Consider the following 11,605-nt stretch of genomic DNA (forward strand, 5'->3'; position numbering starts at 1 on the left):
TATTTCTTTACTAATAAATTCTGGAAGTTGAATAGTATGGGTAAATTTTAACTTCCTAGCTAGCTTTTGCAACCATCCATTTAACCTCTACCACATGCATATACAGTTCAATGTGCACCCTTGCCATTTCCTGACGTTAAGGTCTTTGAAAATGAGCAAAAACAGTTTGCCTACTTCCCCAAACCTTAGCATTTCATATTCAATTCCCTTCTATTTTATTTTTCTTTTATTAACCAACCTACTCCTGATAGCATATTCAATTCAAAGTTAAATCAACCCAATATATAACAGAATCCGACTTTTACAAAAATAATCATCAGAAAACTTAATGTCTATGATAGGTACATGAAAATTCAAATTTTGCGTCATTTCCTGAATATTTTAGTTTATAAGTGTTTTCAATGTATATTTAGAAAATATACTTATTTTGTTAGAAACAAAGTCCACTCATCCTGAATTATTTCAGGACCCAAGTATTTAAATTATAAGACTATCCTTTAAGATTACTTAACTACACAGAATATGAAACCACCAGATAATACTATGAAAACCAGTGTTTGAGGGCCAGTTGTAGTGGCTCACACCTGTAATCCCAGCACTTTGGGAGGCTGAAGTGTGAAGCCAGTTCAAAAGCCAGTGTTTGAATCAAAAAATTTGTTACAATCCTGTAACAGCTAACCAACAATTCTCACCTGCTTCAACTTGAAGCATTTCACTTGAAATATTAAAGCTAGAAATCCAAACGTACCATAAAAAATAATTTTATTGAAGAAAATACATTTAAATTATCAAAGACCTACACCACAAGTTTATCAAGCTAGACATGACATTTATCACACCCTTTTTGTTTGGGACAAAGTGCAACAGTGTAGTTTTAGGACCACTTAATTTCATGTAAGCTCTTCCCCAACTCACCCTCCTCACAGTATTCAATTAGTCCACTGCCTCTCTAGATACTTCAGTCTGGAATTCCCCTTCACTTCTCCCAGCTGTCTTCACTCACTTGCCTAATTATCCTGTTCTTTTCCTCCTCAATAGATTCCTCATACACAAACACCCCAGTATTCTGCCCTTCAAGACCTAAGTCCTTTTAAACAGTATGTGGCAATAAACTTAAATATTTTCTTCCACACCTACTTCCCATGGCTGTTTTTTGTTTTCTATTTAATAAAATCCACAACTTTTTAAATAACTGATAAAGGCTCATTCAAAGTTTCCTGATGTTTTATTACTTACTAGGTAAAGTAGGCCGAAATATCCACTGATAGTGTAAGTCACATGAACATTGTGAAGTGACAAAACAACACACACATTTCTAAAAATATTTTAATGAAAAAGTTATCTTTCTGTAAACATTTCATTATACTACAAATGAAACATTTGAACCCATTACAGACCACCTCTGAAGTCTTAAAAACCAGATAAAACAGACGGAAGTTTTAAAAGTGATTTTAAATATTTAGGTAGGCTAACAAACCTCATATTACCCCTGCACATTAGCATGCTTATTCACTACTTTGTGACATTACTGGAACTCCAAGTGATATCGTCATTATCAGACATGTTTGGAATTGTGACTAATATATACCAGAACTCTTGAAACCAAGCCTATTTCAATTATTTCCTTAACAAATGGACTTTATTACCACATAAATATTCTTTAGGACATGTGTGAAAATTTAGTTTTAGAAATGTAGTTATTAGAAGCAATAACCTACAAACTGTTTTAACATCAGTTAAAAAAGTCTCTACCTCAAGCATTTACCATTTACATAACAATTTCCTTACTGGTGCTACAAACTTAAGAGAACATTGTATTTTTCAGAAATGACAATAAAACTACATTTAAGTAAAATAATTTTATTTCATAAAAAAATTAGAAAGACTGGAAAGAACAATGCCTTTAGAAAAAGAAAAATGTTTCCTATCTTAGGAAATTTGTTCTACTAAAAACCATGTTGCCAAGGAAATTTATCATTAAAAGGCTGTCACCTTATTCAACAGTTCACTCTATGATGATGCATAGAAATTCAGTCCTGATTTAGATAAAATGCCAACCAATCATTTTCGGAGAATAAAGTCTGACAAACTGACTACTCCTGTTCATGCAGAAATTGATTTACTTATAACTTAGAAACTACCTTGTATTTTGAGCATCTATCCCCTGAAGTGTATTTAAAAAAAAAAAAAGGTAAATCAACATTAACCTCAACCTTTAATAAGCCCTTTTGGGACAGCAAAAACAGCCCTTAAAAATAATCAGCAACTAATCTGAATAGTTGAGCATTCTTTGGGAAAAGATCTTTTTAAAAACGAGCACTAACATAATCAGGCCTTCAGTGCTCCTGGTCAATAACCAAAACAAAATTTATCCTATTTGCCCTACTAATTCCCTGAATTTATATGCAAGTATGCTTTTATATGAGGCCACTTGAATGAAGACCATTTTTATATCTTTATCATTTGATAATTTTGAAATTCATTTGAAGGTGTCATTCCTAGTGCTAGAACTGGCAACTTAATGAGTCTGTTACAAGTCATGCTTATTACAAAAACTGTTTTCAAAAAAGTTGAGGCTACGTTCTCTTACCAAAAATTGACTTTACTCTGAAGATACTAACAATGAATTGTACACATGAAGGGGCCACATCTGACTCAAGATGTACACTCATGGCTATTGCAGGGGAATTCTTAAAACTAAGGTTTAAAATGTGTTGGACATGGTACCAAGATAGTTTTCACCTGAATATTTTTGCCAATGTACCTACTAGAGAAGGACAACGTTTTAAAATATGTAATATAGACTTGTAGGGAAATAAATGGTGTCATCAGGTTTTACTGTGAACTACAAACCTTACCCAGCCAGAAACCTTCGTATTTAAGATGGTAGGAAAGACATTCCTCATTTAGGCAAGTAGGGTTCTCATTCAACCTGCAAATCAAAAAGATTACTCTTACCTTGCTTTACAAAAAATTACTCTTTAATTAGTGAAAAAATTCAAATTCAAGCCTTACCTAATGCTTATTGCCCTTCCTTGCAGGTCTAAATGCTAGACCTAGTGACTGTGGCAACTATCTCTCATTGATGTTCCAAAAGGCGAAGAGCTCCTTCCTGCTAGACTTTCTTCGATATTTCAGTTGTAATAAGCAGATTTAACTAGCTTTTGGAAAGTTGCTCACTATCATCATAGTATCTTATGCCTTCACTTCTCTGTAGTTGAAGCTCTTGCTGCTGCCTTGTCATTCTTTATTTATGCTGACTTGTCCATACTCAAAAGGCTGCTGAAGTCCTGTCTTAGTGAGTTTCCTTTGATCCACACTGTGCTTAAAAAGCACATCTTAGGTCCTTTAAAGCTGGTTATATCGCTCTCCTCATGGCTTACTTTTCCACACTGTTCACAAGAGCTAAGCTAATACAACTTATAAACAGGTCACATACACAGATTTCACCTGCTTATAGGTTGCAAACATCAACTTACTGAAAATGTTTTTACTATTAAACTAGTTCCAGAACACAGAAAGTTGGTTAACAGTACAATTAACCTCATATGCCACTTAAAGGATACTGTCAAGGTTGTGTCAAACAATTTCACAAACATAAAAACAGGAAATGTTAATCTCCCCCATTCTTTCAACCTTTATTATAAGAATAAAAGAACTTGAGACAATTTAGCTTAATTTTAATAAAATGTTTCCCCAAGCATTATTTTGACCAGGTACCCAGGTTTAAGTTATGAACATTGACAGTGTCCATTTATATAACCACACTTGAAGTTGTTTTAAGTACTTAACCATTTTCTAATATTAGCCTATTTTCTACACTGCTTATTCACATATATGCCCATTAACAAATGGAATGTCTGTTACATTTATTGGTTTGTGAGTGTTTCTGGAAAACTGCAGTATGTGTGAAGACCAATTTCCATGCTGGCATTGCATGCATCCAAATATTAATGCACAGAGGCACAGAATTAGAGCAACAAGAGAGCATATTCAAAACACTAGCACGCCCCATTCCCCTTTTTATTGCTTGTTTTGCTTAGTACTTCTTAAAACAAAAATAAGAATCTTGAATTCAACGTTCAACTGCCAAAGAAAGAATAACAGCAGGGCACATACTTAGGGCTCGAATGAAATTGTAAGCACTAGCTGGCGCAAAACAGTAGACATTGGTTTATATTTATATATATATATATATATATATGACCTCATTATCTAAAATTTCTCAACCAGGGCCTTCCAAACAAATTGGTTAACTCACATCAACATGATTTAGGTTCAAATATACACAAGAAATAACAATGTGTTCTTTGGGAATTTAGGAACTCAGATCACCCAAGTTTGAATTCAGGTCTTTATGAAGTGAGAAGCTTGTACTAAGCAACTATGCTACATTTCTGCTGCAGTAAGTTATTTTGAACAATTATACCTAGACTGTTCTTGGTTTCCTCCAGCATAACGTATAGGGTACAAACCAGAAAGCATGCCAGCCAGTTAGGGGTTTAATAATGCATGATTTTTATTCTCTTGCTCTGAAAGTGTGTATAGAAAAAAAAAATTAAACCAAGGAAAGTAAGATATCATGGGGCCTCTTGTGCTTTTAAAAAGGAAAAAAAAAGTACCCACTAATTTGCTCAGATATAGTAGGCTTAGTGGTCCTCTATTTTGAAAAGTTCTTAAGAACCATCTTTAAAGTAGGAGGAAGAGGGAAAACATCCACTACCCCTTCCCAGAATTTAAATAGTGGGCAGCAGATATTCTTTATACCCAAAAACTATGGCAGCAGTTCAAATGTGACCAAGGTAAATGTAAAATGAAGATGTTCTAAACACATCTAGGACTCAGCAACTCTAACACACTAAAATCATATGATTACATTTTGGAAGAAAATGCACAAAAACCAAATAGGAATTTTGAGATTTTCATTGGATGGTAATCTTAATGCTATTAAATTCACAAATATGCTAATTTAAATACCCAATCCTATTTATCTAAAACACACATTGCAAACATACAAATATCTACTCTCTCCACATGTCAGCGCCCATTCATATCATGGTTTGGAAATGGGGAGAATAGATTCCCCTTAAATTGCAAGTCAGCAGGTGTTTCTTTACAGTTAACGTTAGCAAAATTCATACAAAATAGTAATTGACAATGATCTTCTTTACTTGTTAACTCACAAGGAAACACCTTCAAAACTGCATTTTGTTAAAGTTTCTGTACTAAAATGTAGAAAAACTGAACTACACAAATATTGAAAAGTTAAAAATTCCTTAATTTTTTATTCCTGGTACCACTACCACAATTTACAGGGCAATATACCTGATGTAATGAAAAGAAAAAGAAAAAGACAAAGCTACAACAGATAAAAGACCTCAGGAATGTACATCTAATTGACACTACATTGCATTAATCAATAGCTGCACTTTTTGCAAACTGTGGCTATGACAGTCCTGAACAAGAAGGGTTTCCTGTTTAAGCTGCAGTAACTTTTCTGACTATGGATCATCGTTCCTTCTGTGGCAGATTTTTACAGTTCCTCTAATGCATTTGGGACGACTGTCTCAAAGTAACCTGCAGCTTTCCTGACAACTCCTCGCTCTCTCTCCTGCTAAGAACTGTAGCCTGTTGAATAATACAGGATAAAAAAATTATTACACTCAGTGAACATTTCCACATATTTTTTATCATCATGATAAAAATTTAAAGATACCTACCCTTTTCTGCTGTTTTTAGAACCTTCTGCTACCATATCCACCACTTCCACCACCAGATCCATAACCACCTAAAAATATACACAATATTTTTAAAGAAGTATATAGAAGTTTTTAAGTTAAAAGGCTCTAAAGAATTTCGGTAAAAAAAATTTATTTACCACCATATGGACTGCCCGAGCTTCTTCCACCAAAACTGCCCCCTTTCATGGGTCCATAATTTGATTGCTGTTGTCCACTATAATTTCCAAAATCATTATAGTTCCCACCACCACCATAGTTACCTGAAATCACAAAGGTTTTGTGGTTTACCTATACAATAATCATTTTCCCCTTTTAACGTATGTTAACTATTATCTTTTCACAATCATAATAGCATGCTCTACCACACTCATATGCAACCCTTTGCAAAAAAGATTTTATAGCTGCCAAACTCCTTCCCCACCACTAACCCAGATGTCCCCCAGCAGACCTAAGGCATAGGTAGCAGAGGAAGAAACAAAAGGAAAAGACAATGACCAAAAGAGCACATCAGAATATTAAAACATCAGTATTGTCTATTTAGATGCTATGCCCTATGCACATGTTCCCTCCTCCTTCCTACCACTAACAGCATCAAAATTGTCAGTGTCTCATTCACTATGATTCTGATGCAGTATAACGTTTAAAACATTGAAAGAATTAGCCAGGTGTGATAGCTTATATCTGTAGTCCCAGCTACTTTCTGGGAGGCTGATGCAGGAGGACCACTTGAGCCTAAGCAGTTTAAGGTTGCAGTGAGCTATGACACCACCGCACCCTGGGTGACAGAGTTGAGACACTGTCTCAAAACACACACAAACCCAAAACCAGAAAAATCCCAACAGAAGGCTCTCTTGAGCCCGAGAGTTTGAGGTTGCAAGTTAGATACGATCACTCTACCACACTCTAGCCCAGGCAACAGAGCAAGACACTGTCTCAAAAAACAAAACTGGGGGGGGGGGGGGGGGTAGTGCTTAAGAGTTAAGTAAAATCCTGGCAATAAATACATTACGGATCCTTTATGTGTACACTGGATAATGCCCATTTTACCTACATGAGTACATTTTTATCAATTTACTAAAAACCCAGTAAAGCTAAGAAAATTCAATTTTATTACCCACCACGTGAGTATTATAGAAGATAAAATTTGATCAAATGCTAACTTTTAACATCTTCAAACATCTATAATGAAACTCTTAGCAACACTGAAGTATTTAACATTTAAATAAAACAAGTGAAAGCTTACCACCTCCAAAATTTCCTCCTTCATTGTAACCATCATATCCTCCTCCACCACCGCCATATCCACCACCTTGGTTTCCATATCCTGGTCCACCACCATAGCCCCCTCTACTACTATAACCAGGACCGCCGCCATAGTTGCCACCTTAAAAAAAAACAGACCACACAAAATCATAGATATACAGAGGATCAAATTACTGAATTCTGGGTTTTTACAGCATGTAAGTCACTGACAAATAAGCCAATGAGTTAACTTTAATACTCTGAACCTGGTAATACCTGGTTAATAGAACAGCAACAATCTGGGCTAGTAAGAATTAAGATACACGCTTAAACATCTCTTAATATCAAAAGGGGGAAAAAAATCATTGTTTTCATTTCTAAAACTTTACTAAATAGTCTCAGACTTAATTCTAGCTCAACTGCTAGTCCAATAAACTTTACTGCCCCAAAAGGAGTAGCTAATGTTCAATCCTCAGGGTAGAAAAGGCCTACTTGTCTATGGTACTAGTTTGGAAGTACACTTTAACCATGAAGCCATGCAAGCTTTAACTAAAATTAGAAAAATATAACAAATACTTAATTTTCAATAAGGCAAAGAAACAGTCAAAATATCAAACATCAATGAAAATAAAAACCACCTACCATCACCTCCAAATCCATTGTATCCACCATCACCTCCTCCATAACTACCTCTGCTGCCACCACCTCCACCACCATAGCCTCCTGAAAAGAAGATATCAATTAAAATTATATATTCAACTTTAATTTTAGGTACTCACGTACTTAGAAATAAGATAAATATCCTACCTCTTCCACCAAAGTTTCCACCACGGCCAAAATTACCTCCACCACCTCCAAAGTTTCCTCCACGACCCATAAAGTTGCCAGATCCACCTCCCCGACCTTTAAGACAGGCAAGGAAGATTTTAAAGAACTTTACAAACACTACTCACATCTATTGTGTATATGTGTATGGTCCTACTCACCTCTTTGCGATCCAGCAGACTGCATCTCTTGTTTAGAAAGGGCCTTTTTCACTTCACAATTATGCCCATTAATAGTGTGGTATTTCTGAACTAAATTTTTTTAATCAAACAAACAAACAAAAAGTTATTTTATGTTTGGAAAAGCACATATAAATGAAATCCTTTGTCATTACGTAACTCTTTAAAATGTTATCAAGGTAGTGACTGTGAGTGGGGATGAGTGAGTGTTCTGGGATGTTTACTTCTTGAGCTGAATGCTTGTTACACAGGTGTAGACACTTTATGAAAATGACTATACACTTTATAGTCTATTAGGCACAACACAAAATTACAAGCAATTAAGCAAATTTCGATGAAAACAGAGAGCCACCTGTGCTTTCTCATTCACAATTGCTACTTACCAACAATTTTATCAACAGTATCATGATCATCAAAAGTTACAAAAGCAAATCCTCTCTTTTTTCCACTCTGCCTGTCTTCCATAACTTCTATGGTTTCAATCTTGCCATACTTTTCAAAGTAGTCTCTCAAATTATACTCTTCTGTATCTTCTTTAATACCACCAACAAAAATTTTCTTCACTGTTAGATGGGCACCAGGCTTTACAGAATCCTGCAAATAAAATACATTAAGGGTCAAAAAAATACCCCCAAACTTTCCCAACAGTTTCACATATTACACAACATATAATCAAAATACCTCTCTAGAAACAGCTCTCTTTGGTTCCACAACACGCCCATCAACCTTGTGTGGTCGAGCACACATTGCCGCATCCACCTCTTCAACACAAGAGTAAGTCACAAAACCAAAGCCCCTAGAACGTTTTGTTTGGGGGTCTCTCATTACCTACAAGATAAAAATTTTAAAGCACTGAAACACTTCCACAGGTCCTCTACAGCCTCTTCCTAAGAAATTTTTTGTTCCCTTAGTAACTTACCACACAATCTGTGAGTGTCCCCCATTTCTCAAAATGTTCTCTTAAACTATCATCTGTAGTTTCAAAGCTCAGACCACCAATAAACAGTTTTCTCAACTGCTCTGGTTCCTTTGGATCATGGCCCTGAGAAAAAGATCCAATACATTTTAATTATTTCTTATAGTGGATGAATCTGTAAGAAAGACCCACAAGCCTTAACCTACTACAAATAATAAAATCGGCATCAAATTCCTGTAACAGTAACACTTTGTCCAGTTAAAAATTTGACTACGCATATTACATTAAATGAACTAAATGGTGCCAAGGAAACCTATAACTAGCCTCTCAAATGCCAACATCACTTCAGCTACAACTGAAGTATAAGACAACTCCATAATCAAAAATCCTTTCATTTTTAAGCTGCAACTAAAAGTGTAGATTATTTCAGAAGTTGCTAATGTGCTGGAGAAGCAATGTTCCACCCATGCCACTGCAAGTCTTCTCATTCTACATCCCAGCAAGTGTTTAATTTTAAAATCACAAAACTGTGATGAAATACAACTGAAAAGTTTCAAGTCGCAAATTCAGAGAAAGTTACCAGTTTCAAGCAAATTAATGTTAAAATAGTCCTAAGTTAAAGCATCCTTCCCCACCCCCAAAAGTCCACCACTTAGTAGCCTTCTGTAACTAATGTTCGTTATGTGCTACAAAACCAACACAATTTTAGAGTTACAACAATTTGGAAAGTAGGACCTACATTAGGTATAGCGTATATTGCCTGACCAGAAAAGGGAGCACAATAAAACAAATTGAGACTTTTTTAAAAAAAAAATTAAGATGCGGCCTTGAAATTCTTTTACACTTTAGTCAAAAACTTTTTAACAAATTACACGAATTGTCATTTAATGCATGCATTAAGATTTGACTGATCCAAAGTCCTTAGATAAAGGGGCTCACATTTACATTCTAATGTCTTCCTGTGTCTTCTAGAAGTAGAGATGTTAAAGCATTTAAAGTGAAGAGACTGTCACATGCTAGAAAAAAAATGTTAAATGATTAACAGCCTAAAGCATTAATTCACTTAGTCTCATCTTTTCAAGTATCGGATAAAGGCATCTGATTGACAACCCACAAAGTAGCTGTGGTTGCAATCCTCTAAAGAAAAAATCCAGAAAACTACAACCAGAGCCGACCCAAAGAGGTGGAAAACAGATCAAAAAAATTTAAGTTCCTACTTAACATCTACACCCAAATTCTGAAATACTAAGTACCTCACCCACATGGCGATTTGAGAAGTATAATTCTAAGTACTTTAGCAAGAACAAATTAGCAAGCATTTTAAACCAGCAAACTTTTGAAAAATCTCGTATTTCCAACTGGATGCTGAGGAAAAAAGAACAGGCCAGAGAATCAATAAATTCTCGTCGCTGAAGAAATCTGTAAAGGACTAAAAACTCGCCGGCAGAACTTCAACGCCCCGGGCTTCGAAGCCATTTGGAGCATTTTCTGCCGGGCCGCCTCCTCCCTCTTCCCTCCAATCCCAGGCTCTCTCCCGGCGGCGGAGCGCGGCGGCGGCCATTGCGGGCCAATGCGCCATTTCGTAACGCGGCAGCGGATCAATGTCAATGTGGCCGCCGCCCGCCTGCTCGCTCGCCCGGATGTGCCTGCTCGTCCCTCCCCTCCCCCACCGCCTCCTCCCAACCGCTCCCGCCGAGGCCCGCCATGCCGCCCTCGGCCTCGCTTCCGAGGCCGCGCAACCGGCGGGCCAGCTCCCCTCTCGAGGCCTCGCCAGCCAGGCCGCGCCTCCGAGGGGCCGCCTGGGCAACCGAAGGTGAAGGCGAGACGGGCGAGAAACCCCTGAGGAGGCCTCCGAGGCCCGATCCCCCCTCCCCCACACCGCCCGTCTGAACGCCGAGCGCGGGACGGCCAACCCAGTCCACCCGGCCTCCCCGCTCCCACCGAGCCAGGCCCCCCACGCCGGCCACTACCCATCAACCCCCCGCTCTCCCCCTAATACCTCCTCCCCCCGGCGGCGGCGGCGGCGGCCGGAGTCGGGCTGGGGGCGACCGGGCGGCGGTTTTACCTCCATTTTGAGACCGGACTCGCCTCTTCCAACTCGAGTTCAATATGGGACCGAGAGGAAGAGGCGGGGCCAGCCGTCACGTGACGCGCTTTCCGCGCGCCGCCGGCGTGGTGGGGGAGGGGCGAGCTGGGAAAGGGGCGGGGCCGAGCGGGCGCGAACAGGGACTGGACGAGCAGGTTGGCGGGCGGAGGGCGGAGGCGCGACAGGCTGCGGGAGCGCGCGCGTCTCGCCAACTTCCAGTGTAGCGCCGCCCTTCCCGCCGTTCGCGCTGGGGTGGCTGACGCGACGCCAACTCGGGCTCCACCAATGGTGAGCGCCCACGTCGGGAAAACGCCTCGTGACCGCGCGTCACCGTAGAGAAAGGCTTTTCCCTTTCTTCTCTCGCCTGTTCCCCTCCCCCACGCGGGCCTCTCGGTCTCCATTTCCGAATTCATTCCATTCCGGTGCTTAAAATAAAACCACACTTTCCTTTCTCGTAATTTAAGGTTGCAAAAAGTCCTCTGGGCCCCTCGGATCACCTCCCGTTTCCAAATGCCAGGGACCGGTGTCTGACTGTGGCGCCCGAGAGGGCGCGTACTGGAAATCCCTGCGACACCGACACATGTGAATCATGGGCACCTTGGACGGGTCTCAAAAC

General features: G+C 38.8%; 1 protein-coding gene across 4 annotated transcripts; it reads right to left on the reverse strand.

Moving 5' to 3' along the window:
• Window positions 1–745: 745 nt before the first annotated feature.
• Window positions 746–11,043, reverse strand: HNRNPA3 (heterogeneous nuclear ribonucleoprotein A3). Of its 4 annotated transcripts, none has more exons than XM_045559445.1 (11): window positions 10,903–11,043; window positions 8,907–9,029; window positions 8,669–8,815; window positions 8,371–8,581; window positions 7,970–8,059; window positions 7,791–7,886; window positions 7,626–7,706; window positions 6,985–7,125; window positions 5,879–6,001; window positions 5,721–5,788; window positions 746–2,932 (listed from the first exon to the last, which is right to left on the reverse strand). In XM_045559445.1, exons 1-10 carry the CDS (start codon window positions 10,972–10,974, stop codon window positions 5,736–5,738), a joined length of 1,137 nt encoding a protein of 378 aa, XP_045415401.1. In that variant the 5' UTR covers window positions 10,975–11,043; the 3' UTR covers window positions 746–2,932; window positions 5,721–5,735. The 4 variants fall into 4 exon arrangements, with proteins under 4 accessions (XP_045415401.1, XP_045415403.1, XP_045415402.1 ...); XM_045559447.1 differs by lacking the exon at window positions 746–2,932 and adding an exon at window positions 5,258–5,628 and having other exon boundaries at window positions 10,969–11,043; XM_045559446.1 differs by lacking the exon at window positions 746–2,932 and adding an exon at window positions 5,258–5,628 and having other exon boundaries at window positions 6,988–7,125.
• Between the last annotated feature and the right edge of the window lie 562 nt (window positions 11,044–11,605).

Source organism: Lemur catta, chromosome 8 (assembly GCF_020740605.2).
Source record: "Lemur catta isolate mLemCat1 chromosome 8, mLemCat1.pri, whole genome shotgun sequence".
Taxonomy (NCBI): Eukaryota; Metazoa; Chordata; class Mammalia; order Primates; family Lemuridae; genus Lemur; species Lemur catta.

Excerpts from the sequence above, each read along its gene's own strand:
- HNRNPA3 (XM_045559445.1), bottom strand. The coding sequence starts at position 10,974 with ATGGAGGTAAAACCGCCGCCCGGTCGCCCCCAGCCCGACTCCGGCCGC. Across the intron at positions 8,816-8,906 it reads GGACACTCACAGATTGTGTG|GTAATGAGAGACCCCCAAAC; the intron begins GTAAGTTACTAA and ends TTTATCTTGTAG. Across the intron at positions 8,060-8,370 it reads TACTGTTGATAAAATTGTTG|TTCAGAAATACCACACTATT; the intron begins GTAAGTAGCAAT and ends AAAAAAATTTAG.